At 48.0% G+C, this 25,632-nt stretch overlaps 1 protein-coding gene across 6 annotated transcripts in view; it reads right to left on the reverse strand.

The window, feature by feature from the left end:
* Nucleotides 1–25,632, reverse strand: part of LOC146830504 (ubiquitin carboxyl-terminal hydrolase CYLD-like) — a 493,223-nt gene that overhangs the window by 188,556 nt on the left and 279,035 nt on the right. For 5 of the 6 annotated variants that reach the window (XM_085604701.1, XM_085604700.1, XM_085604703.1 and 2 more), the window contains 2 exons: nt 16,652–16,693; nt 2,310–2,351 (listed from right to left, as the gene is read on the reverse strand). In XM_085604701.1, the coding sequence (XP_085460827.1) occupies nt 2,310–2,351; nt 16,652–16,693 (84 nt within the window). The remainder of the gene's footprint in view (nt 1–2,309; nt 2,352–16,651; nt 16,694–25,632) is intronic. The other variant, XM_085604702.1, reaches the window with a different exon arrangement.

A 25,632-nucleotide genomic window follows, 5' to 3' on the forward strand; every position in this document is an offset into this window, starting at 1 on the left:
ATTTAAATAGGATCAGTTCCACCCAGTTTGTGAGTAAGGAGTCGGATATTTTCACTCTCAAGGTGTCCTTGAAGGCTATGGCTACTCCTCCTCCTAATTTCAGTTCCCTATCGTGCCGAATTAATTTGTAGTTCTCAGGGAATGCTATTGGGATGCTAGGCATTGCATACTGGTGCAGCCATAGCGCGGTTATAAAGCATAGGTCTGGTTGTGTTGAAGTGAGAAGGTGCCAAATTTCCACTGAGTACTTGGGAATCGACCTAGCATTGATGGAAGATTCAAGGTATCCTTGACCCCTCCCAGTCTGGGTGTAGACCCACCACTCTACGGAAACCACACTCATCTGTGTCACAGATGATATTAGAATGGCTCTGGATAACAACATGGCAGTGCTGCTGATTTTATTGGATCTGACAGCAGCCTTTGATACTGTCTCTCACCAGAAACTGATTCATCAATTGGGAGAGTCTGGTCTGCAGCGACAGGCACTTAAGTGGCTTGCCAATTTTTTGGACCAGTGCACCCAGACGATTAATCTAGGTCCTTTTCGTTCCCATACCTTGAAGCTCACTAAGGGGGTGCCTCAGGGTTCTTGTTTGAGCCCTACTTTGTTTAATGTTTATGTGGTCCCCCTTGCCAAGATTATTATGGAATATGGATTTACTCCCTATTCGTATGCAGACGACGCACAACTGCTCTTGTCCTTTGATAAGGAGACAGAGCTAGTTGAACATCACTTCGTTGAGGGCATGCTGGCCATATCTGGCTGGATGATGGAAAACTTCCTCCAGCTGAATGCGTCTAAGACTGAGATCCTTTTGTTTGGGTCTGCTCAAACAAACTGGTGGCCCACTGTGTTAGGCCCCGCTCCTACCCTGTCACTCGCGGCAAAAAAGTAGGGGTACGTTTGGATAATTCTCTATCTATGAAATAACAAGTCATGGCCACCTCAGGGACCTGCTACCACACTTCGAGTCTTTTGCACAGAGTGTTTCAGCGGCTGCCCCTATCAGTCCGACGAACCTGATTCAAACTTTGGTCATTGGCCGACTTGATTCCTGCAATGCCCTTTTAGCATCAGCAAACTAATCTCTTTTGAGTAGATTGCAGATAGTTCAGAATGTTGCTGCGCATCTGGCTCTCAAAATGCCTCCTCGTACCCCCTCCAGGCCTTTGCTGAGACAGCTTTACTGGCTTTCTATCCGCCAGAGGATTAAATGTAAACTCTGCTGCCTTGCACATAAATCGCTTTATGGTATGTGTCCTAGCTATTTGACAGACAAATTAAAATTTCACTGTCCGAGCAGGCTTCTCAGATCCGAAGGCAAAGGGCTACTTGTGGTCCCCCGCTACAGGAAATTACGAGCAGGATGCAGAACCTTTGCAAACCTTGCTCCGAAATATTGGAACACTCTGACCGAGGACCTGCGCACATGCCCCAGTCTTTTTCGATTCAGGAAACTCCTGAAGACTGAATTATTCCGGGACTGATTTGTGCCTGATCTGTATTTTGTCCTCTTAGTAGCGCGGAGATACCCCTTCGGAGGTGATTCCGGAGCGTTATAAATCCCCTTACAAATTACAACGATTTATTAGGGGATCCCGGGGTCGGGGGGAGTGGTTTCGTAGAGGATTTGAGCACCTGGTTATGTTGCTCCTTATCCATTGATTCCCATATGTTTAGTGGTGGAGCATGTGAACCGTCACTTCAGACAGGCAAATGCACCTTCCAGCGGAATTGAAAGATGGGGGGTGGAGGGTGCATTGGGAGTAGTAGGGTCTAAGGTTGAGTAGGTCTTTGTTATTGTAGTGGTATGCGGGTGAAGGCGAAATACCTGGCAAAGGAGATGCAGGGTTCCTGGCTCCTGGCGATGGTCTGGCACGCGTGCCTTGTGTGTCCACCGTGCGTCGGCACCAGGCTTTCAATTTATGCAGGGAAGCAGGAAAAGCAAGACCGCTGCTGTCCAATGGTTGGCAGACGTCGCAGAATTGCTTTGTCACTGCTTTCAGGGTCCTGAACTCCCTCCGTTCAATCGGCAGAGCGGTGTCGTACGGGGGAGCCCAGGAGGAAATGTGCAATTAGCAGAGGACTTTAAAAAGTAACAATAGACTGTGCAGCTGTAACGATGGAATTTTGTGGGAGCGCCAAAAAGCATTAATGCTTACATATTAAAAGTACTTATATACTAATATCAAGCGCCTCTTTCCCAGCCATCAACATTACAGGCTAATATTAGCTACAAGTTTCCCATGAGAAGAAATATTCATGGTACTCTGAAAAGAGTTATAGCGTTCAGCTAAAATCTTACCATACAATTCCTGTGTAGACTCTTGCTTTATGGCAGATACATCTGTAAAATAAGATAGTAGATAAAACATGTCAGGCAAAATATTCATGGGCAACATTTTAACACTAGTTTTTAGCGCTTAAATCTGCAATTTATGGAGTCATTCAATATCCTGTTTTCAATGCAAGGACCTTACCTCTACTCTGTTCAATTACCCCTTATCTTCCAGTGGAGTTAACCCCGTGAAGCTAAACTGTTGCCCATACGCTGACCCGATTCAACCTCCACTCAACACTTAGTCAATAGGATTATGGACAACCAAAATATTACAGAATAGCTTCAAAAACTAGAGCACAGAACCTAACATCAATGTAGATGTATCCTGATTTTGGCCCTAGAATCATGCTACTCTAGTGTGTATGCCGGGGCCCAGGCCTGTCTGTTGACATGAGTAAGGTCTTAGGCTTGTTCAATGACCTGGAGAGGCCCACCAAGAGAGGCAAAAGGAGAGTAAAAATGTTATCCGTCATCTGGATGTGGTCCATGACTTACAGTAGCGAGCATGCCTTCAACTGCCAGTCATCAAGGTAGCGGACCATTGGTGGGTCGGCCTCCGTAGATGGGCAGCAACCACCGCCATCACCTTGGTGAACATCCATGGGTCACTGGTGAGGCCTAAAGGGAGCACGTCAAACTGAAAGTGCTCGTAGCCCACCTTCAACTGCAAGTAGCACCTGTGGACCTGCAGAACGGGAACGGGAATGTAAGAGTCAGCTGGTCCAAAGCAAACATGATAATATCCAGTCTTTGGGCTGCAGGACAGACAGAACTTGGGCCAGGGGGAGCATCTAGAATTTTTCTTTGCGCAGGAAGATAGTGAGAGAGACCTCCATCTTTCTTCGGCACAAGGAAGTAGCGGGAATAACATGCAGTTCCCACTTCGGAGGCCGGTACCCTCTCTATGGCTCCTTCGGCCAAAAGAGCCTGCATTACCAATCGTAACACAGACAGGTGAAGGTGGTAGGTACACTAGGACAAAAAGGATTATCAGGGCATAGTATTACGGGACAATCTGCGGGACCCATTTGTGATAAGTAAAGTGTTGCCACACCTGCAGGAAGCAGCTGACCTTGCCTCCTACCAGGTGGGTGGGTGCCATTAAGGGTACACACTAAAGGGGATTCAAGATTACTGCCACAGAGGTGGAGGATTAGGACATATGTTGTTCCTGATGGCAAGGTTGCGGTCTATCAAAAGCCCAACACCAAAAGATTTGGGAGACCTGTTGTGCAGGGTGGTGGGACCCGATGTGGTCGATGGGCCAAGCCCCAGGCATAACCCATAAAAGGGTGAAATAATGCTGGAATAGCCATACTGGAGTTGAAAGGACGAAAAAGCGCGCTGCTGGTTGGCTTTCATTCAAACTTTCTAGGGACAAGTCTGCCTTTTCACCAAACAGAAGGACATCGTCAAAAGGTATGTCCATTAAGGTCGCCTGTCTAGGACCAAGTAGGTGACTAATTTAGCCATTATCCTGACTGTCCTGAATGGTTGAGGCTATAGAAGCAGGTAGGTCGTCTGGGATCGCAGGTAAGAGCACAGCAAACATGTCCTAAATGCAGGGGTGTGACGACCAAGTAAATAGTTTGCATTGTCTGACCTCAAGGCAAAGCGGCCAAGGAGAAAATTTGCTTCCTGAACATATCCTCACATTTTGACTCCATCTCAGAAGGACTGGGTGGGAAGGAGTTAGGGTTCACCCTGCTGGTGTATGCCTGCCCCACCAAGCATTCAGTACTGGGATTATGGATTAAGAAATCCGGGTCACATAGAGCAGGTATATGGCAGCAGATGACCAGTGGGATGACTGAGAGGCCACAGCATGGTACAGTCATACAGTAAAATACTGTGGCAGCGAGGTCCTCATTGAAAGGCAAAAAAGGTTTTGCTGGAGCTTTGCCAGGCTGCAGGACATCAGTCAGTACATTTGTTTTCACCTCCGTAGTAGGGTGGTGAAAGTCTAGGACCTTAGCAGCCTTCCGAATCCCAGTGACTGGTTCAGTAAGGGAAACCAACAGTGTATCGATTGGGGTGTCCAGAACACTGGCATCCTGTGCATCTATGTATACTGATTTCATAATAGGGTGAGGCAAACTCTTCCTCATCCCCACCATTGTTGTCTCCATATGGTTGGCTCTGGTCTGGATCCGAGCCAAAAATCTGATGTAGTGTCTGTGCATGGTAGTGGAAGTGTGTCTGAGTCTGATGAATTCAGTAACGGTTGTGCCACATTATGATAAGGCTGTGGCCTTGGTTGTGGTGAAGCCGGTCCAGAGTTGGATACTATAGTGGGTTTCGGCTGATTTTCTGGCATCAGTGAAGTTGGTGTTGGCATCGACATTAAACGGGCGGGCAAAAGCAGGTTCTAGGAGCACAGCCAGCACTGGTGGGGGTGAGCCTGCTGGCTGCTGGTTCGTATTTACAGCAGAGGACTGCGAATGCTGACATTGTCACACAGACTCCCAAACAGCTTCCTTCTTAGGAGACACGACGAGTCAAATTTGAAAATATGTTTTCCCTATGAGATGCGATTGTGCTGGTAGAGTGGAGGAGGAGCTTCCCAGCTTCTCGCGGTTCACAGTGTAGCTGTTGGAGCGGAGCCGTGGCCAGTTTTGATCTGGCAAGAACCGGGGGCCAGAGACACGGGGGTGAACGGAGAGAAGTCGAGCCGGGCTGGAGCGGCAGCCGTCCAGTTTTTGCCCTCCCGCTCCCCGCTCGCTCCTTGCTCCCGTCCCATGCAAATTTCTGCCCTCCCGCTCCTTGCTCCTGCAGCTTTTGCGGCTCCGGCCCTGGCTCTGGTGGCTCTCTCGCTTGCTTGCTTCCTGCACTGAGCGCCAAGTTGAGCTGGGTGAGCTGGTGAGCCAAACCGGGCATGATCGTGCCTGAGTGGAGGGCGTTTAAAATCAGAGGCTATGCACTGTCGACCGTCCGAGCGGAGTAGGAAGCAGAGAACGATGAGGCACTAGTTGTGGATCGAGGCGCTGAGAACTTGATACCCGTAACCGGGCTTGAGCTGAGCCAGCATAGTGGTTAAAGCACGGAGTGTGCATGGTCAAACAGCTCGACGGAGGCAGCCGGGAGGCAGCAAAGCAAGGTGAGGGGGTAAGAGCTGTGGAGTTGTAGAGTTTACCGCCTGCTTGCTTGTGCTTGTGCTTGTTTAACATAGCTGAACATTGCCGCCGGGAGGGTCTTTAATAATCAAAGTAATTAACATCAGACGCCGGAACTGTGGCCATCAGCACAGAAACATTTCAACAAGGAAACAGCGTTTCCATAATTGAAAAGCTCTTCTCCTGGAGAACATTTTTTGGCATTTTAAAGTCTCCAATCAGGCTGCTGCAGAGAGTCATGCTCATAGGATGGCACGGAAGGTGGTGAGGAAGTAAAAGCAGAAGAGACCACCTGCACGCTTGTCTACGTGCGTCTGTGCCTAAACTAAACCCGAACTGTGAACTCTTGGTCAGTCGGCCAGCAGGCTGAGAAAGAGAATCAAACATTGTTCCAGTACTGGTTTTTCAGCCATTTAAGCCATTTGTGCTTTCGAGCACTGCATCACGTCGCTGAGTAGCAGCAGCGAAGGAGGCAGCACGGAGGCAGCAAAGGAGTAGAGAACTGCCCAAAAAAAAAAAAAAGCAGCCAAAACAGTCAGGGAATATCGGGCGGCTTTTCCTTCCAGCCGGTCACCAGGCACCCATCAGGGACATTCAAGATACCGACAGCCGCAGCTGCAGAGGCTCTGGAGCAGGGGGGGGGGCCTAAAACTGCTCTATCACCCTCACCTCCTCTGGCATCCCTCACCCTACTTCACCTCATCTCACCCTTTCTGGCATCGGGCTCACGGATCTGTTCACGGACCTGCAAGCTCAGCCCAGACCAACGCAGCTTGCCTGTTCCTGTGAGTCAGCCCACTCCCCTTGGAGCGAGGGAGTAAGGTGACGCCCGCCCCAGGCCCCCAACACCAGCCAGAGAACTAGTGAACCAAATAGCCGGAGAGCCGGGGGGAGGGGGGGAGAGAAAAAGCTCTACGTTTACCAGCACTATGAGGTCGGGGAAGGCCAGGGGGCCTCTTGAGTCTAAGCCCAAGCCCAAGCCAAGTGCAAAACCAAAGGCAAGGACAAGGAAAGGAAAGGGATACAATAAAAAGAAAACGAGCCCAAACTCATCCACCTGCACAGAGTCGAATCTCTCTTTAACAGAGCAGGCGGAGCAGACATCGGGGGGAACAAGAACAACACTATAACAGAGCAGGAATTACCAACAACCTTGCTCCCAGATGCCTTCACAAATAAGCCACAAACTGCAAAAAAGCTTTACCAACCTAAAATATACACGAAGTTCGAATTTCTAAAAGACGCCGGCTCTGCCATCTTCTTCAGCAACAGACACCTGCACGGTTTGCAAACCCCACTGCTCCCCTCTGTCCCAAAACCAACGTGTTCGTCACCATCAAAGCTTGAGGCGGCAAGCCCCTTGTTTCCAGGAAATTTAATGACAGACCCGCATCAGTGCAGTATCTCAAAGCACACGAACCACTGCACTCCTCTGGAGACCTCAAATGCAAAAGAGAAGTCACACGACTCAATCCCCAAGCAGGAACTCCCACCCGTTCACCCAGAGGACCCAGATGGCAAGGTTAAATGCAGCCAGGGAGGTGACACGCTACCCCCCCCCTAGATGAGCACAAAGCCAATGTGAAACCTACTTCAGCACTGAAACCAGCTGACGGTTCAGACAGGTGCCCAATAGTAAGGGATTCAGAGGCTGCCACACAGACATCGTCATCGGCTGTACCCGAGGAAAGAGTTCCCAGCTTGGCGCTGGGCACACAAACTATGAGCTACAGTCAAAGCACACCCATTAAGTCGCACCCAAGGGCCGGATGTGCCCCTCCACACACAGATCGGGAAACCTACGGTCTTGCAACAAGCTACTCTGGTATGGAGGCAGCAAGTCCCCATAACTCTAGCCAGGATGTGGAAGGCAAGGCAACAGGGCCTTATTTCAACACACAAGAATGGGAAGAGATATTAGCAACCTACATACCAGACCATAAAGAGCCCCAATCCCTCGATCCATCTCCGGCAGTCAAAAACACCAATAATCTCAGTAACACCCCTAAGGAGACAGAGCGGGTAAAAGAACAGACTACTGGAACTTGGGGCTCATTGCTAAATACAATCCAGCTAGCTGTAGATGCCCTGCAATACCAATCAGAGAAAATGGAGCTACAACTCACCCTTCTCAATACACTGGCAGTTTTTACAGCCGGCATCGATGACAAGCTGGGAAATTTGAACAACCTGATCAGGAGAGCACAAACTAGTACCTACCTGAGCTGTAATTGCAGCCAAGCTGTCGATAAAACTAGCCACACTACCCTCAATGCTAACCGATCTAATAGGAGATCTGAGGAATCTACACAGAGGGAACGCAACACAGGAAACGGGCCTAACTAAATCTGAAGAGGGAGCCTCCAGGTGCAAAGTATCTGGATCAGAGCCAACTGAACATCCGGCTCCCGCAAACGAGGAGATATCTCAGAGGGGACCGGCCCAACCCCCAAAACTTAACGCAAAACAAAGGCGGCAAAAAAAAAAGAAAAGGGCGTAAGCAAACATCCGAATCATCCACGACAAATTACTTTCCCATTTTCTTTGCCACAGAGGAAAAATCTTCGGCTAGCATAAACAATGCCCTTACCACAGAAGGGGTAGCCCATGCGCCCACTGACCCAGCAGAAAAAAGCAAACGATAGCCGGCCTAAGCAACAGGGGCAAAGGCCCCAAGGTCCAACGGATAGTGACCAAACGGAACAAACAGATGCACATAGAGATGTGGCAGTAATGACCAAACAGCTCACACAGCCAAGCGGCGCCAACAACAACGAAACAAGGCCCTCCGACGATCAAGCGGGAGAATTAATATCGCCAAACAAGGAACCTCCTCTCCAGAGGGAAATACCCGTGGCGACAATTAATCAACATACATCAATAATAACGGCAAGCAAGCATCCACTCAGGCTAAACTCTGAAGAGGGGGCCAGAGAAAGACCAACTGGCTCAATGCTAAGCTCAAACCATGAAGTCCAAAGGAGAGCCACACCAATCATGACCACCCACTCTGCTCCAATCCAACCAGAGCGCTCACAAGCAAATTGGCCATCTGAAACAGGAAAAATACCAAAGCAAACAATCCCAACCAAAGTAATAACATTCATGACCAATATGCCAGGCAAAGGCACCAACCTGGCACTTCACGAAGCGCACCCAGGCCAAGGTTCACCAGCTCGCCAGGAGGAAGGAAACAAAAAACAATCAACAGAGACCTTGGTTTTCTATCCAGAATATACGTCACAAGGGCAGCATGACACGCTAAATCGTGGCAACATTCTTAAACTTATGGAATGCATCCCCAACCTGGGGGGGATAAGCACTAAGGACTTGATCTCGGTCGAATTCCTACCCGCTACAAACTCAAACTCCCCAGAGGCGACCAAGACTACCTGGTGCTCTAGCAAAGTCGCCGACTTAATTGCAGCAGAAGCAGCGCAATTTAAGATATGGGGCATCAAGCTAGTCCTTTTACAAAGACCAGCCTACCCCTCACCACTTCAGAGGAGGACAAGACCGGAATCAGAGACACAACAGGTAAATACCCTTAGTGTCCTTAGAGGCGCCTTGGGAAGCTCGCCCAAAACAAGAGAGATCAGCCCCTGGCAGCGACCAATCGACAGGCCGAAGAAGACAGCCGGATTCGAGCCGGCACTCACAACGAGCCGGCGGGGCACAGCATCAAAGGACTATCAGTCTCGGTCTCTCACCGTCACTAAGTCCCCGCGAGGAAGTCTGCCAAACAAACACACACACACAGCCCCCGGGGACGTACAGTAGCTTGTGCAAGGGAAGCATCATATCAAAATCGAGCACTAACAAGAGAAATACTATCTCGCACGATCTTCGCATGTCCTGAAGAGGCTTGACGCTACCAACAAATTAGTGACGAGAAAAAGGGAGGGTTACCTACCATAGGCATTTGTTCTTGGAACATAAATGGCCTAAACTCAAAAATGGACGACCCGGATTTTCAAAAATACATCTCTTTATTCGACATAATAATGCTGCAAGAAACCTGGCTTACAACCACACAACATATCACGGGCTTCACTTGCTATTCTACAGCAGCGGTCAGAACTAACAGATTCGGTCACCAATCTGGAGGCTTGGCTACATACATATCCACCACAACAATACCTTCGGCAGTCCTCGTGGACTCATCCACATCCACAACATTAACAGTGAAGATAAAAATACAGCTAGGCAATAAAGAAGAAGAGATATGCCTTGTCAACGCATACGTTCACCCCAAGCACAGAGCCAAAGACTCTAACACAATCTGCAACCAATTGACGGAGTATGTCACTCAGATGGAAAAGCCTCTCTTCCTCTTGACAGGGGACTTCAACCAAAATTTACTTGGTTCATCAGCTGAAGAAGAGGCTTTAGCCCTCAATAAAATCTACACCATTCCACTACAAAGCTACCCGCTACATAGGAGAAAAAAATCAAAATAACGCCTTACTTAAAGATCTAGAATATCAAAATCTTCGGGCCTTAAATGGAAGATTTCCGACTGACTCTCCTCCAGTAGAAATCTTCTACTCACAAACTGCTAGCTCTATTCTGGATTACACTTTTGCCAGTCTGGCATTATTTCCACATATCCGGGGGTTCAGAATGGGGGACAAGGGTGAAAGCGACCACCGTCCCCAGGAATGCCATCTGACATCTAAGACGCATACTACAATTAAGCCAGACAATATGCTAGGGGAGATCTATTCGATCAACCTGAAAAGGATCAAATGCACGCCAACTAACTCAACCACCTTGGCTGAAACTGCCCTCCTCATATACAACACACACAAACCAGATGCAGCTGGGCACATCTCCCACTGGGAACAATACACAGGATTTTTGCTAAAAGAACTGGCAACTAAGAACGCCCCAAAAAGTAACCTCCATAAAGAAAATAGCAAAAGCAACTTAAAAAAAGGTCCGAGAGCTCAAGTAAGGTCACACAAAAGAACAGTCATCTTGACCTTACGGAAGCTAAGATCAGTCCCCAACAATGTACATCTTCGAGCAGAGCTGAGAAAACAAAGGGCTGAGCTCAACCGTATAAAATGGACCATAAAAAAAGATGCTGAAAACGAGGCATGGGCAAAATTACTATATGACACTAAAAGCAGCAATAGTGCCCGCTTCTGGCAATCAATGAACAGGATCATGCGTCCACAACATAAAGACCTAGGATCGCACATTGTGAAAGAGTCATGGATCAACTACCTCTACAGCCACTTTAATGACCATCTGGAACACACAGGAGTACAAAGAGGTAACAACATAGAGGCAGACTCCACTACGCCAACGCTGGGATCTCTGATCAAGAGAGTGCAAGGCCAAACTAAAAACTACTTGGAGCTATCAGCCGCTCAGCAAATAGCTGTAATAAAAATGCAGATTTGTAAGGGCAGGAAAGAAGGCGCGCCAGGACCCAATGGCATCCCGCCAGCCCTATTTAAGGAAAAAAACACAGAATGGGCAACCATTCTGCAACCGATATTCTCGGAAGTCAGACTCCTAAATAGAATCCCAGAATCTTGGAGAGGGTCAACGATCGTCCCTATATGCAAAAAAGGCAACAAAATGGACCCCAACAACTATCGCCTAGTAGCCCTCCTTGATAATGAGGCAAAATACTTTGCAGGAACTATACTAGAAGAGATTGTGCAATGGGCGGAAGCAAACCTGATTATTCCACTGAACCCCGAGGCTGGGAGGAAAATCTCTGAGTTATCTTCTGTATGCGGATGACGTCGTACTACTCAGCCACACCTATATCGGCCTCCAGCAGCTTCTGATCCAAATGCATAGCTACGCAACAGAAAACAATCTAAAAATAAACTTGAGTAAGGCCCGAACCATGTCAATCAACACCAAGAACAAACATCAGCAGCCATGGGCCCTATGCGGCCAAAAAATAGAGCCAGCGTCTGAGTACAAATATCTTGGAGTCATCTTCGACAGAGATGGCACATTTGCACAGCATAAACAAGAAACAAAAAGGAGAGAGATCTGCATTGCCGTCTCATTGGGCCAATTTTGACACCTTACTTGAAGGTTATTCAGGCTAAACTACTCCCTTCCATCTGCTATGGCAGTGAGGCACTACGAGGAAGAGACTCTAAGAACCTGGACACAACCCAAACAAAAGCCTACAGAATAATGTTTTCGCTCCCGCACTACACTTCGCCTGCCCAAATAATGCTGGAGTTTGGTTTGCTAAAACAAGACCTTGCCAGACAGGGAGCCTACATCATCTGCTGCCACAAACTCCGCTCGGCCACGGCTAACACCCTAAATTCGCTGCTTTGGCAAGACATCCAAAGCAGGGACGAATCTCAAGCAAGATCTTACTTGAAGGCAGCCCTGGGGGCCACCAACCAATCTGCGACTTGGGATATGCAACTTGGGCATAACACGTTTAAAAAACTGGTTTGGAAAAACGTAAAATCTCTATCCTTATTAGAGGACAAGGCCGCATTCACAAAAAGAAACCACGCATGGATGACCTTAAACTCATACAAAACCCTGACACCACAATCATACTTCAGTCAGGGCTATCCCAAGGCCATAAAACTGCGGTTCTTGAAACTCAGATTAGGGGTCTTGCCGAGCAGAGAGCATCTTCCACCATGGCTCAGGAGCAAAGGCCAAGAAGCCTGTCCGCTCTGTAACCAAGAAAAGGGCGATATTCTCCACCTGACTTGCCTCTGTGAAGAGCTTCGGCTAGCCCGCCAACACCTCCTAAAGGACCAGTTCAAGCAGTTAGGGACTAGCACTAGAAGGCAAGCAGTGCTTGCCTGCATGAACCCTGCAAACACGAAACTGAACTGCAGATATGTTAAGTTCCTTGCGATGACCGAGCACAGACTGTTAAACTCACTAAAACCGGCAATCAACTACACAGACAACAAGTAGGAGGTCATTAGGACGCCAAGGAACATGCTGCCCTGCATCAGGGAAAAAATGCTGCTGGACAATTACTTTGGGTTTTTTACTGCACGCTTTTAAAAATGATGATTATAATGAACAAACTTTTATGTTATTTTAAATTTTTGTAAAATGTTTGCACTGGTTTTAATTAACTATGCATAATAAACTTACTTACTTACTTACTTGCTGGCCCAACTGACATCAGAGAAAACTGGAGGTGTGTCCAAGATGTGTAGCATGGCCTATTGAAATGCTTAGACCTGTTGTGATGTCACCAATGGATCCAGAAACTCGGGATACATGGTGATCAAAGATGAAATTGGCTCCTTAGAGGTAGGAGAGTGAGATTTAAAGGCAAGGTGACGCCCTCTGGTGAACTAGAATGGCAGCAAGGGGCCGAGTCCCGTTTGGACTTCTTGGGTTACCTGGTGATTTCAACCGAAAAGAAGATCTGCTGCAAGAACGACTGGAAGAGGGAGAGGGTCCACACTCTTGAATACGATCGAGAGTGGGAACAGCAAGGTGTTTTCCAGTACTTTTTACATAGAGCTTTACTAGAACAAAAGCACCCGAGTCACAACTCATGTGCATCTGGCAATGACAACTGTTTTCAACAGTCCCTACAAGGTTTAAGTCCTGTTTTTGTGGGTGACATGTCCCTTGCACACTGAAAAAAATCAGCAGATGAATCTCTTCATAGAGCGAAAAAAGGAGTAGTGGAGCTCTAGATCTGCAACTGAAGGTACAGAAAGAAAGGGACTGAAGTCAACCCACAAGGGTGGAGCCTATATGCGGCTCTGTAGGTTACTTCCAGAGCAGAAATTAGTTGATGCAGAGTCGTATTAAGCCACCTAAAGGTTCACAGGAGCACAACTTTTTAGTTTTGTGAATCCAGACTGGCACCTGCAGATTTTCATAAGGAGAGGAATCTCAGAAATATACACATTCAACATTTAAAATATAGTAACTATATTTCTGAAAAATTAAAATGATTCCAGAAAAAAGGTAAAAAATGTATCATTAGCTACAAATAACACAAAAAACAGATTTGAAAATACACTGCAAAATTACTATTAGAAGTAAGCTATTCAGCCAGTCAGCAAAAACCTAGGCTGACCATCTTCATGAAGAGTGTAAGAGGCACAGAAAGGTATTTCTTTACTGTGCAGACAGTGTAACAATTAAATCACGGCTGCATATTCTTCTAGTACACTTAAGGATCCTGACAGAGGGCTTACATTTTAGTGGTCCCTCTCTTTAAACATAGGGTGCTCCTTCATTGACTGAGATGGCGAGGACATTGGCTAACTGGAGGAATCATTAATAACTAAATGCAGATGCCACAGGTAAACCGAAGTCAACACAGCTTTGGAGAGTTTGATCACCAGACCATAGAAAAAATTGACTTAAAGAACTGATCCAAATACCAAGGTCTTTTTGTGTTATCCTAAAGAGAAGGTGTCTGATGACCACTTGCAGAGTCAAGGGTGAACAGTCCTACAAAAACGACCGAAAACAAAGAAAGGCCACAGTCTCATGACTTACAATGTGAAACAGGGATCACAAGCTGATCCTGAAAAATAAAAACTCAGGAAGGTTCTAAACAGACATCATTTTCCAACAGAGACTTTAGTGTGCACTGCATTCTCTTAAACACAGAACTGAAAGAACACACATTCCTCATACAGTGAAACGCTAAACTAGATGAAAAAGGGAAGGTTTCTATCTGGGATTAAACGCCCAGCCTATTTGTGTTCCTCCTGTTTGTAGCCCTTTCTGAAAGTGTAATTTGCAGACAGTAACAGTGCAGTTTGGAATTCTCTCTTGTATCAATATCCTGAGATTGGCACATTCTGTTCAAGCTGCAAAGCTCACTTTTACATGAAGTGCTATAAATCCCACCAGGGTGTTAATGCAAGGACAGTGTATGGCATTACAATTAAGGCACAAGGAAGACCTAGGTTCACTGTCTTTTATTCATCAAAGTACATTTTGTGCAGATTTATTTAATGGTCTCAATCTCCACAATAGTGCAATAAAACCTTTTGTCATGGCTGATCAACGATTACATGTTGTGTTGGACACACCGGATAATGAGGTAAGAAGAGGGTCTGCAGAGGGATACCTGGGCATCCAGATTGGTAAAGATAGGTCTTTTAAGCCCAAATGGTACCATTGCTGACAAGATAAGTGGCAACTTTCCATTCCGACGAGGGTCCTGCCAGCATTACCATAATTTAAACAGAATCAATGATATGGTCTTAGCTAGACAACTGCACTGGCCTTTATCTGTGGCTTCCACAGTACATGCTGACCCGGCTGCAGTGTCCCCGGAGCTTTACAAAACATGCAGCCACCATCATCAAGCAACATCAATCGGCCTCTTGTGTAATGACAGACCTGCAATGGCCACCAGGAGGCACGTGAAACTCAAAATTCTATGCAGCACCGATGAGGCCTAGTCATTGTGGTCAACTAACTGAACAATATGTCCTGGGCCTCTGTTCATCTACTACGACTTTAGCAAGGAGGAGTCCAGATAGGAGAGTGTAGCGTTTCTTGAGTGGTTAGTCATATGAAATACAGGTCAATGAAACCATTTACTAAATGTGAATTGCAAAAAAATAAACAATTAAATTAATTAATTAATTAATTAATTCTGCCACTGACAGAAATTATAGGTTTCACAAACTTAGTATGCCAGAACTGTAGATGAACATTAGTGCTGAAATAGATTGGTAAGTGCGGTACTTTTCTTTCATTTCACATGGCAACTTTTTTTTTTTTGTATTGGAATCCATATTAACTAGAGCAGATCATTTAACAGCCTCATGCGAATACCTCTTCTGTTTTGTTATTATCAACTCTTAAAGCACGGTGCATCAATCACAGCGCATCAATCACATCACCGCATCAAGGTTTCAAGTTACAAACACCACAACACACAACTGTGATTGTAGTACATCTTTGGGAGGTAACATTTATTTAGGTCGAGCCTGGGCAGCGCATGAGGTGCTCTGTGAGGCATGCTGTATTCAGGTAGGGACTTGCATCTACCCCCATTTCCCCACCCATCTTTTCAATTGGCTCCTGTTACTGTCCTTTCTAAATCGTTGCTTTTCATTTATGAATAGGCTTAGTAGTCCCTCCTTGGTATCGCCTTGTCTGCATTTGTACCCTCCCATGAGGACTGGCCTTTTTAGTTGTGTTGTTACACGGTCTGCTTTATATAGGCTGTGAGCACTATTTTCTTCAATGATTTGCCCCTATTCCACCCACTACATTGTTTCCTACCAGCTACCCGCTTTTATTTTTATTACTAATGGCGGTCTGCTTTAACTATAGCAGCCGCGTTTCTTTATATACTTTAGCTGTGTGGTCTGCTTTAAGTATAGCGCTCACGCTTCTTCATTTAATTTGACAGCGCGGACCCCTTTAACTTTAGCTGGGGCGCCACAAAACATTTCTTTTTTTTGTGCAGTGAAAGCCCCCATACCATGCTTTTACTTACATAGTGGGAGGGCCCCTTTCATAGACGCTGCTGCTGTATTCAGGTTACAGCGAGTCGTGTCAAAAGAAAGGGGCGTGCCCACGATTAAAATGAAAGCATGTCATGGAGCGGTTTTACCCCAAAAAAACATTTGTTTATGAATACATTTTTTGGGATAAAAGCGTCTCATGACGTGCTTTCACTTTAATGGTGGCCACACCCCTTTCTTTAGACATGGCTCGCTGTAACCTCAATACGGCGAGCAGCGTCTAAGGAAAGGGGCACGGCCACAATGAAAGTGGTCTCGCATTTGCAAGAGTCTGAGCTATTGGCATTAGAAATGACAAAGCCTTTTACATATGTGTTGGATTGCAAAACACATAAATAAAAGGCATTGTCCTTCACAATGCCAATAGCTTAAACTCTCACAAATGCGAGAGCTATTGCTTTGCAAATGCTTGTTTTATTTATGAAATGTTGTATACAAATGTAATGCAAAATATGATCAAATGTCAATAAAAATTGAAATTGAATGTAGGAATACACATTTCACCCAAAGTGCAGGCTAAACATAAAATTCGTCTCCATGAAGTTTTTACTACAAAAAAGTATCCTTACATACAGCGCCTCTTTCTCAGTCATGAACATTCCAGGCTAATATTAGCTCCAATTTTCCCATGAGAAGAAATAGGGTTTCATGGTACTCACTTTAGTGACAACTCCACACTGAAAAGAGTAATAGCGTTCAACTAAAATCTTACCATACAATTCCTGTGTAGGCTCTTGCTTTATTGCAGATAAATCTGTAAATACGATAATAGATAAAACATGTCAGTCAAAATATTCATAGGCAACCCTTCAACACTCTAGTTTAAGCACTTATAGCTGCAATTTATGGAGTCACTCAATATCTAATTTTTCATGCAAGGACCTTACCTATACTCTGTTCAATTACTCATTTTCCAGTGGAGTTAACCACAGGAAGCTAAACATTTGCCCATACACAGACACGATTGAACCATCACTGAACACTTAAGTCAATAGATTTATGGATCCCAAAAATATTAGAGAGTAGATTCCAGCGCTCAGAACCGAACGTCAAATTAGTTGTAACCTGGTTTTGGCCCCAGAATCATGCTACTCTAGAGTGAGTGCAGCGGTACAGGCCTGTCTTTTGACATGGGTAAGGTCCTGGGCTTGTCCAGTGGCCTGGAGAGGCCCACCAAGCCTGCCCTCATTGACTCACAATAGACTATGGTCCTTGTCTCGGCTTTAGCACATGAAGATGTAGTACCAGCGTACCAGGTTTTGTGAATCTATAGTTGTGACCATACTTTTTCATTTGGGTCACTGGAGTGGAGGCCTACTGGCTCGCTCATGTAAAGTTCCACCTCTATGCACCTAACCATTTTCTGGTGCCAAGATCCCGGGGCATGTTGTTCGTGTTTACATGTGTAGTATGCATAGTCCATGCATGGTGTGGGTGAGTGAGCCAGAGTAATGGAGGCCAGTGGAAATCATTCTGTATACCCTTAACCTGGCGTTTGTACAAGATGGAGGTGAGAGATGATGTTTCCCAGTGAGTGGAAGTGTATTGCTGACATTCCTGAGCTGGATTGGAGGATGTCTAGACTCTGAAGTGAGGGGACTGCGGGTAGGTCTCTTTTACAAATTCCATTAGGGTTTTTGCTAGCAAGGAGTTCCTGATCAGTATTCATAAACACTGCCATCTGGTGGATGGTAGGGGAAATAAGTGGGACCACAGACTTGTGCAAGCAGAGGAAATCTTTACGTAAAGCGGTCCTTATGTATTTCCCCGATTACTCCTTCTGTTTGGTTGATTACAGCAGCTGCAGGAACCTCACACATCTTGGTGCCACTATTGTAGGTGCCTAATATTTGAGATTACCCAGATGTGAGAAGCATTATTTGCTACACAAAGGCTTTCTCTGGAGAGCCACCTGCAAAAGAAACAAACTGGTTCTACAGTTGCAGGGGAGAAAAGTAATACGTCATTGAGGTGGGGGAATGTAATGATCACAGAGGTTGCACTTGATGAAAAGCACGAGGGGAGAAAGGTAGTTGTTTTATTATTAACAGAAGAGGTATCCATTCAAAAGGGGTAGCATTAAGCTTTTTTTTAGCGGGAAAACATTGATTTGAGGGAACGTCAGGGGTGGTTATGTGCATTAATTAATGAGTGGGACTGGATTAAACATAGTCTAATCAGTGTGTTTTGTATTTATAGATTAATAAACCCCTGACGAAGGACCGGATATTAGGCCCGAAATGCATTGGGTAAACAAGATTGATGTCTGTGGATAAAACTTACGCATACTTTCGTGATGCAGGATAAGGCTTGGATTAGCATTTCTGCACCATTTAGAATCCAGTGATGATATAAGCGCCTCTCTTATGATTTGCGAGAAAAAATATGAAGAAATGATACATTTTGGAGAATAATGAAAAAATAAAAAAACTTGGAGACAAATGATGTTGTTGTTGGTATTTGTGAAATTCAACGGAAATGAAGGCTGTGCATCCGACATGGGGTGATATGTCGCTCCTGTTCTGTGAACACCCCGTGGGATACGGAAGAACCGGGAAACCATTCTGAAGGACCTGGCGGCAGAGAGGGAGGGGTGAGGAGTCCCCACTGACACAGGCCTTAACGGAGCGCGCGTTTGGCACCCTCTGCACAGATTTCGCAGAACTAAAGCGTGACACAGCCGCAGATATCAAAGGGTTGCGACAGGATGTTGCAGCCCTCGACCAAAGGTTGGATTCAGTGGAACAGAACCATGACGCTCGTGAGGATATAGAGGTTCATCGCCGGAAACTCCTGGAGCTACGTGATCAGAATGTGGAACTGTGGTATCAGATTGAGGACTTAGAGAACTGTTCTCGCCGTTCCAATATTCGAATCAAGGGTGTGCCAGCCCGGGCTATCTCGGGCGACCTGGAGGCGTTCATGATCAGACTATTCAAACACGTGGCGCCTGCACTAAAGGATCCCGTAATGGCTTCCTGGACTAAGTGATCAGTTTCTAGCACCAAGACACCATATGTCATAGGTGATAGTGCCCTCTACAAATCCTCAATGCTATAACAAATATTAAATCTAGAGTAGGAAGTTTAAGAAGCGAGACACTATGGTCAACGAAGCAATAAGATGTGCCATTCTGGGGGGGTGTGGCTGCATGCATCAAGATGCCGGTGGCACTCCAAGAGTGCTCTGGACCCCTGCGTCATCCGCTTGCACCCCAATTCCTCTCCAGAAGCCAAATTGTCACCAGCAACCCCTGAGCGGTAGGAGAACCTGCCTGCAGAGAGTTACCTCCAAAAACCGACCTGCATGGAGCAGGGACACACGCTGCGACGATCCTGAAGGACGAAGGAACAAAATGGCAGCGGCATAGCAGTGGCCTGTGGGGAGTACCGACCGCAGGCGACTGAACAACGAAGACACGAGCCAAGGATCTAGCAGCCCCCCCTAATAACCAGGTGAATTGGGTCATGGTCGAAGGGGACCGCAGAGGTGGAGAAAGCGGGCATTTGACTGACTTGCGGGCCGCTGAGACTGCAGCCCTTGTACGAGCGGGAGCATCCCTGGGAGACCTCCCCTATGCCTTGCACTGGCGGAGTGAAGAGAGGTGGCGCCCGGTGAGCCCGCTGGTCAGCACCCCAGCGGAAGAGATCACAGCAGAGAGGTTGCCGCGCGGGCAGTGCAGGGCTGTCGGGCCCACCCAACACGAAGATTGAGTCCCCCTCTCACCCATCAAAACGCAGTAACGCAGTGTCGGCCCGCGGCTCGGCAGAACATAGAGAGGAAGAGGCGGCGGCCATCCCGAGGGCCTTCAAATGGTGGCAAGGACATAGCCCCAGTGAGGAAGGTTAGTGGCACTGCCAGCGTCTATGGTTGGGGCAGTACAAATGGCAAGTTAGAAGATGGCTGAAGCTCCGCCGGCCTACAGGACAACATCTACCCCCCCCCCCCCGCGGGGCGCTGGCAGCCGGTTGTGGCTTGGGAGACTCCCTGAAGGCTGCTGGTGGCAGGGAGACCCCCGGGATCAGCGGTGGCGAAGGAGTGGGGGCGTGGGCGGCATTGGTGTGCAGCGCGGGCGCGGCCTGTGGAATGTGCGGTGCCCGGGCCTGACGCCATCAACAAGGAGCGGTGCGGGTCCAGTGAGCTCCTGCCGGGAGACCTGGTGAGAGGATTCCGTCCCCCAACCCCTGGAAGGTTTGACCAACGGTGAGTGCAGCCCTGTACGGCATCCCTGCACCACATGCTGGAGGTGTTGGGAGGGGGGGGGCACCACCACTCGCATTAGGTTGCGCACAGGGGGCTGGGCCCTCATCCGCTCCTGCTCCCGCACCCAAATCTGCTGACAGAGGCCAGGCCGCCCACGGAGATGTGGCGGGACAGTGGGGCGGAGACACCTGGCCGAGTGGAGTATCCCACTCCGTACGCTGGACTGCCTGGGAATGCTGGGCCCATGGGAGTGGCCGCCGGTGGCAGTTTGTAGGGTCATGAGGCGAGGGCACCGTTGCTGGGCCTACTGCAGCCACAACTGCATGCGGCCCACCTTAGACCGCGCACAAGGGGTTGGGCCCCCATCGGCTCATGCTCTCGCACCTAAATTTGTAGGCAGAGGCCAGGCCGCCCCCGGAGAGGTGCCGGGACTGGGGGGCAGGGACACCTGGCCGAGCTGGGCAAACCGCTATGTACGTTGGACTACCTGGGATTGTGTGGCCCGTGGGAATGGCCACTGGTGGACGATTGTAAGGACACGAGGCGAGATCACCATCGCTGGGCCCACTGCAGCCCGCAACAGCGGGCCGGCCTGCCTTGTACCGCTGTGTGGTTGTGCAGTACCTGCATCCCCCTTCACTTGACGGTGCTAGGTGCGGCGCTTAGTATGGCCCCCACGGCTGGACTCCTCTTCTCTTCTTTTGAGCGCCCATGCGGGGGGCAGCCTACAGCCATCGGACGGGAACAGGTAGCTGTGCACACTAGATGGTGGAGCGGGAGTGAGCCTGCAGTAGGTCGGTGACGTCCAGTGCTGTGCCGGATGGGAAGCCACACCAGCGGGTTACTGGGCCTGGGCCTGGGCCTCCAAGTTGCTGGTGACCGTTTCTCCTATTGGGTCTCAATAGCCTACCTGCTGCCCCGCGGATTAACTGGAGGCGAGGGCCCTAGATTGCAGCCTTTTGGGGCGCACAGTTGGTGAGCCGGCCCGCCTCCCCCCCTTTCCGGGCTTTCCATTTCAAGACTGGAAACAGCATCCTGGTGCCAAACTTCCCCGTGGCCCCCGGGCTGATTTGTGCTGCAGCAGGTACGCGTGGTGGACCCGCGGGGGTCAACCTCACACATCCAGGGGACATCCGACTCCCACTTGGGGCTCTACCCTAGAGCAGAGATGACTACCCACCGACAACAGAAACAAGCATTTGCAATGCAATAGGTCTCGCATTTGCGAGAGTTTGAGCTATTACCATTGTAAATGATAATGCCTTTTATTTATGTGTTTTGAAAACCTGAAAGTCGTGCGTAAACACACACTTTGTACTATGCAGGTTTTCTTAACACACACATAAAAGGCAATGTCATTTACAATGCCATATTGCATTGTAAATGCTTTTCGCAGTGTTTATTCTATAAACAATCCCTTCTGTGCAAGAGCAAAATGACAAAAATGGAAATCTAGCAATAAGTGCAAAAAAGAGAGAGCGAACAAGGAACAAACTAAGACTTGAGGGTTAAGAAAGATCTGAGAGATAATGCGAGAAACAAGGGTTAAGGAGAGAGGGTCAAGATCGAGGAAGAATCAAAGGGGAAGAGAGAATGAGTGACAAGGTGCGAAAAGCACCAGGCAAAAGAGAAGAAACGAGTGAGCAAAAAATTGTAAACAGGGCAGAGAAGCAGAGAGATGGCAAAAAGAAACCACCCAGATGACCGGAGCAAAAACGTGGCAAAATAAGGCAAACAGAGAGGTAAAGCAGGGAAACAATGGCAATACCAAACAACCTGAAGAGAAGAAGGCGAGAGAGAGAGCGCAGGACAAGGGAGAAGCAGCTGGAGCAAGGCAGGAGCCTCACATGCACTGGAACGGGGTCGGAAAGGTCTTTCTCTGGTCAGAGGACCAGGTACAGATAAAGTCCTAGAAAAGCACCTACAAAATCTAACAGAAAGCAAACTTGGACAATCAGCATTATTCTCTGTCGGACACAGACCCAGGTCTCAAAATTCGTCATTTTATGATTGGCCTATCACTAACATGAACATGAAGTAGCCTTCTAAAAGTATCAGCTTCACATGTTTTTTCATTCCATCCAGATGGGACTCAAGGGGAAATGAGAATTGTGGCTCAGAAGGACCTAGTCTCACAGCTGTGAAGCAGTGTATCTTGTCCTAATTAACATGCTTAGATTACACATCAAAGTCAGCATCAGCTTTACTACAGTATTAAGCAGCACACAACAAAAGGGATTACAGTATTTTACAAAAGCTGCTATAGGCAGGCATAAAATATAAAACCTAACTTATATATGCACTTAAGGCAAAGTTCCGAGGATGTCCCTTTGCTCTTGCACATACAGCCCAGAACAAAACAATTTATCGATGGTAAATTCATAAACGTGATTTGCAATTTAATTACAGAAGCAGACCTGCTCAGGGGAACAAACATTTTTTTCACATTAGTAACATCGACTCAAGTTCACAGCAATTACAGTGATATTTTCTTGCGTAATGTCTGTCCAACAAGCCTTAACAAATAGGCTGTTTTGGACAGTTTGTTCCTACAATAGCTCTCTGAAAACCTAAGTGCCCTATTGCTGTCCCAACAGCAGCAATGTCACTGTGGCCTAACAGCAAGAGCGATCGACCTCGAAGCTGGGGAACCGTTGGGAATTCATTGAATTTGAAGGATATAAAATTGGACTCTATCAAGAATTCTCCTCAACAACGCTGCAGAGCCCTGAAACCGCTAACCGACTTCCTCCGAACGCAGGAGATTTGCTACAAGTGGGGCCATCCTTTTCGCCTGCAGTTTACTTGGAACGAGGAGGTTCGGTCGGTCCACACTCTCACTGATGTCCATGCTATACCGGGGATGCCAGACCTGCGACAGACCTCCCCAGTCAGGTCTCCAACCCGTGGTCCACCCGAGGAGGGCTGTCGGGTGCGGCGTTCGTCCAGAAGAGGGCCGAAGAAGCTCAATAAACCCACTGAAGCCGACAGCCGAGAGGAACATGCTCGACTTCTCCAGCATCTGCAGCATGAGGGTGCAGCCGGCTCCACAGACGGCTCCACAGCCAGTGATCATTGATAAGTCATGCTAAATGGCACCTTGTGTCCTGCTGAAAAGATGTGGCCTCATGCAAGGAAAGGGGTTGGCCCTGGCTGGGGCCGGTGCCCAGTGTCCCAATGAGGCAGCATGTCGGCAGAGACTCCCGGGCTGCTTTCTCCTTCTCCTTTCTCAACATATCCAGCGGCGACACGGACACAAACCCATGATTAGTTCGACTCCAGAGTGGGAGATATGGTTGGACTCATCGGTTGCGTTATATTTTGTTGTGTATTATTACTTATCTTTTTCCCTTCCCTCCTCTTCCTACGGTGTTCCCCTTTGCTTCTTTCCATGGGCGGGGGGGGGGGGGGTGCAGAGCTCTGGGGCATTGGACTGGGCAGGAAACGGGAGGCAATGAGGTGAAAAATGCTGTTGTTACCTAGCCTCAATGTCAGGGGCCTTAACTTCCCCGCGAAGCGATTGGCGGTACTGTCCTTCCTTAAAGACACTAAGAGCGACATATGCTTATTGCAGGAGACTCACTTGGTCCAGCAGGACTGGCAGAGGATGCGATCCCGCAGGTTTGACCGGCAATACTTCTCCTCGGGTACGAGCAAGAGAGCGAGGGTAGCTATCCTGCTTGCAACCCATTTTGCAGGAAGAGTGGAGGGGGTCTTTGCAGATATTCCAGGCCGCCTGTTGGCGCTGCATGTGCAAGTCCGGGTGGTTCGATGCACGATAGCCACTATCTATGCCCCTAATGTCAAACAGGAAATGTTTATTAAGGATGCTCTGGGGCAACTGATCTCTACGCTAGACAGGGAGCTGGTGGGGGGGGGGGGCGATTTTAACGTCGCAATGGATGCTCACCGCAACAGATGCCATCTCAGGGAGGGCCAGACCTCAGGACTCACTCAGGCCACTAAAGGGTGGATGACCAATGCGGAGCTCACCGATACTTGGCGCCACATGCACCCTACAGAGGTAGAATATACATACTTCTCCGGATCACACCAAACATACACCCGAGTTGACTACTTCCTCATCACACCAGGGATAACAAGGGCTATCCTGACCACAGGTATTGGGGCTGCCGCCCTCTCAGATCATTCTCCCATTAGCCTTCGTTTCTGACTAACACTGCGAACACTAGCTCCCCAGCGCTGGCGCCTCAACACGAAACTTCTCACATATGAACAGGTGAGACTATCCACTCACACGGCACTGACCACCTTCCTAGAACACAACGATACCACTGAGACAGCTATAGCTACACTCTGGGAGACACTAAAGGTGGTCCTGCGAGGACATTTCATAGGCATCGCAACAAAATATAATAAGGAACAGAGGGATAAGCGAGCCAGGGCTAGATGGGAGACAGAATAGAGCAACATTCTTCACCGCGCTCGTACATCTGCCCTCAACACACCTAGTAAGGAGATGCTCCTCAAAGTAGCCCATTACTGGTACCCAACGCTAGCAAGAGTAGCTACTTGGGACTCCAGGTGGGATGGGACGTGCTGGCGGAAATGTGGACAACGGGGTACACTTACCCACCTCCTATGGCAGTGCCCCAAGCTTGACTCATTTTGGTCAGATGTGCTGGATGCGGCTGACACCATGTTTGACACAGAGATACCTAGGCTCCCCACTTTCACACTGCTAGGCCTTCCTAACCCGCTCACCTCAGGTCCCACAAGGGCAAAGCTATTATCCTTATGTTGGGGGCCGCAAAACAACTCCTACTGGCCCGGTGGGGGACTGATAAGATCTTCTCACCAGGACTGGCTGCACAAAGTCTGGGATGTCCTGGGAACGGAGAAACGTACGGCGGTGGCAACACAACAATTACCATGGTTTGACAAAATGTGCCAGCCATGCATAGCATACCTAACGGATGAGTTCCGCGAATTGACATGCCCCCACTCATATGAGTGCTACGCATTACACACACCGAACCTAATGCTCAGCAACAGGCCACACCCACTTCCTAGCCATAACAACACAACGAGAGAGAGGAACTCATGCATCCTCCCCCTTTGTTCCCCCTTCCCCTCTCGCCTTCCTACCCACCTTCCATGTTTTAGTTTGCATTCAACAATGCTGTTCTAAAACTTTTATGTATTTCAATTGTTTTCCATTATAAGCCAATCTACTGAATGTGAATCGAAAAGAATGTCCGCCGGCCGATGGATTTAGGCAGCTCTAGTTGTACTGTTATCACGCAAAACCAATACAAATAATTTAAACATAAAAAAGGCAAGTTACTCCACTGGCTGGCCTTGCAGCCCCAGGCGAGCCAGATAGCTCCGGAGAACTTGGCAATCCACAGACATGCCTTTCATGCACGTGCTGCAGTTCCACACGTCTTTGCTGAGTTCTACTCCCTGCTCTACTCCGCGGACCGACCTAGGATGCTGGCCTACTCCCATCTACTAGACACCATCCTC

This window comes from Triturus cristatus, chromosome 5_1 (assembly GCF_964204655.1).
Source record: "Triturus cristatus chromosome 5_1, aTriCri1.1, whole genome shotgun sequence".
Taxonomy (NCBI): domain Eukaryota; kingdom Metazoa; phylum Chordata; class Amphibia; order Caudata; family Salamandridae; genus Triturus; species Triturus cristatus.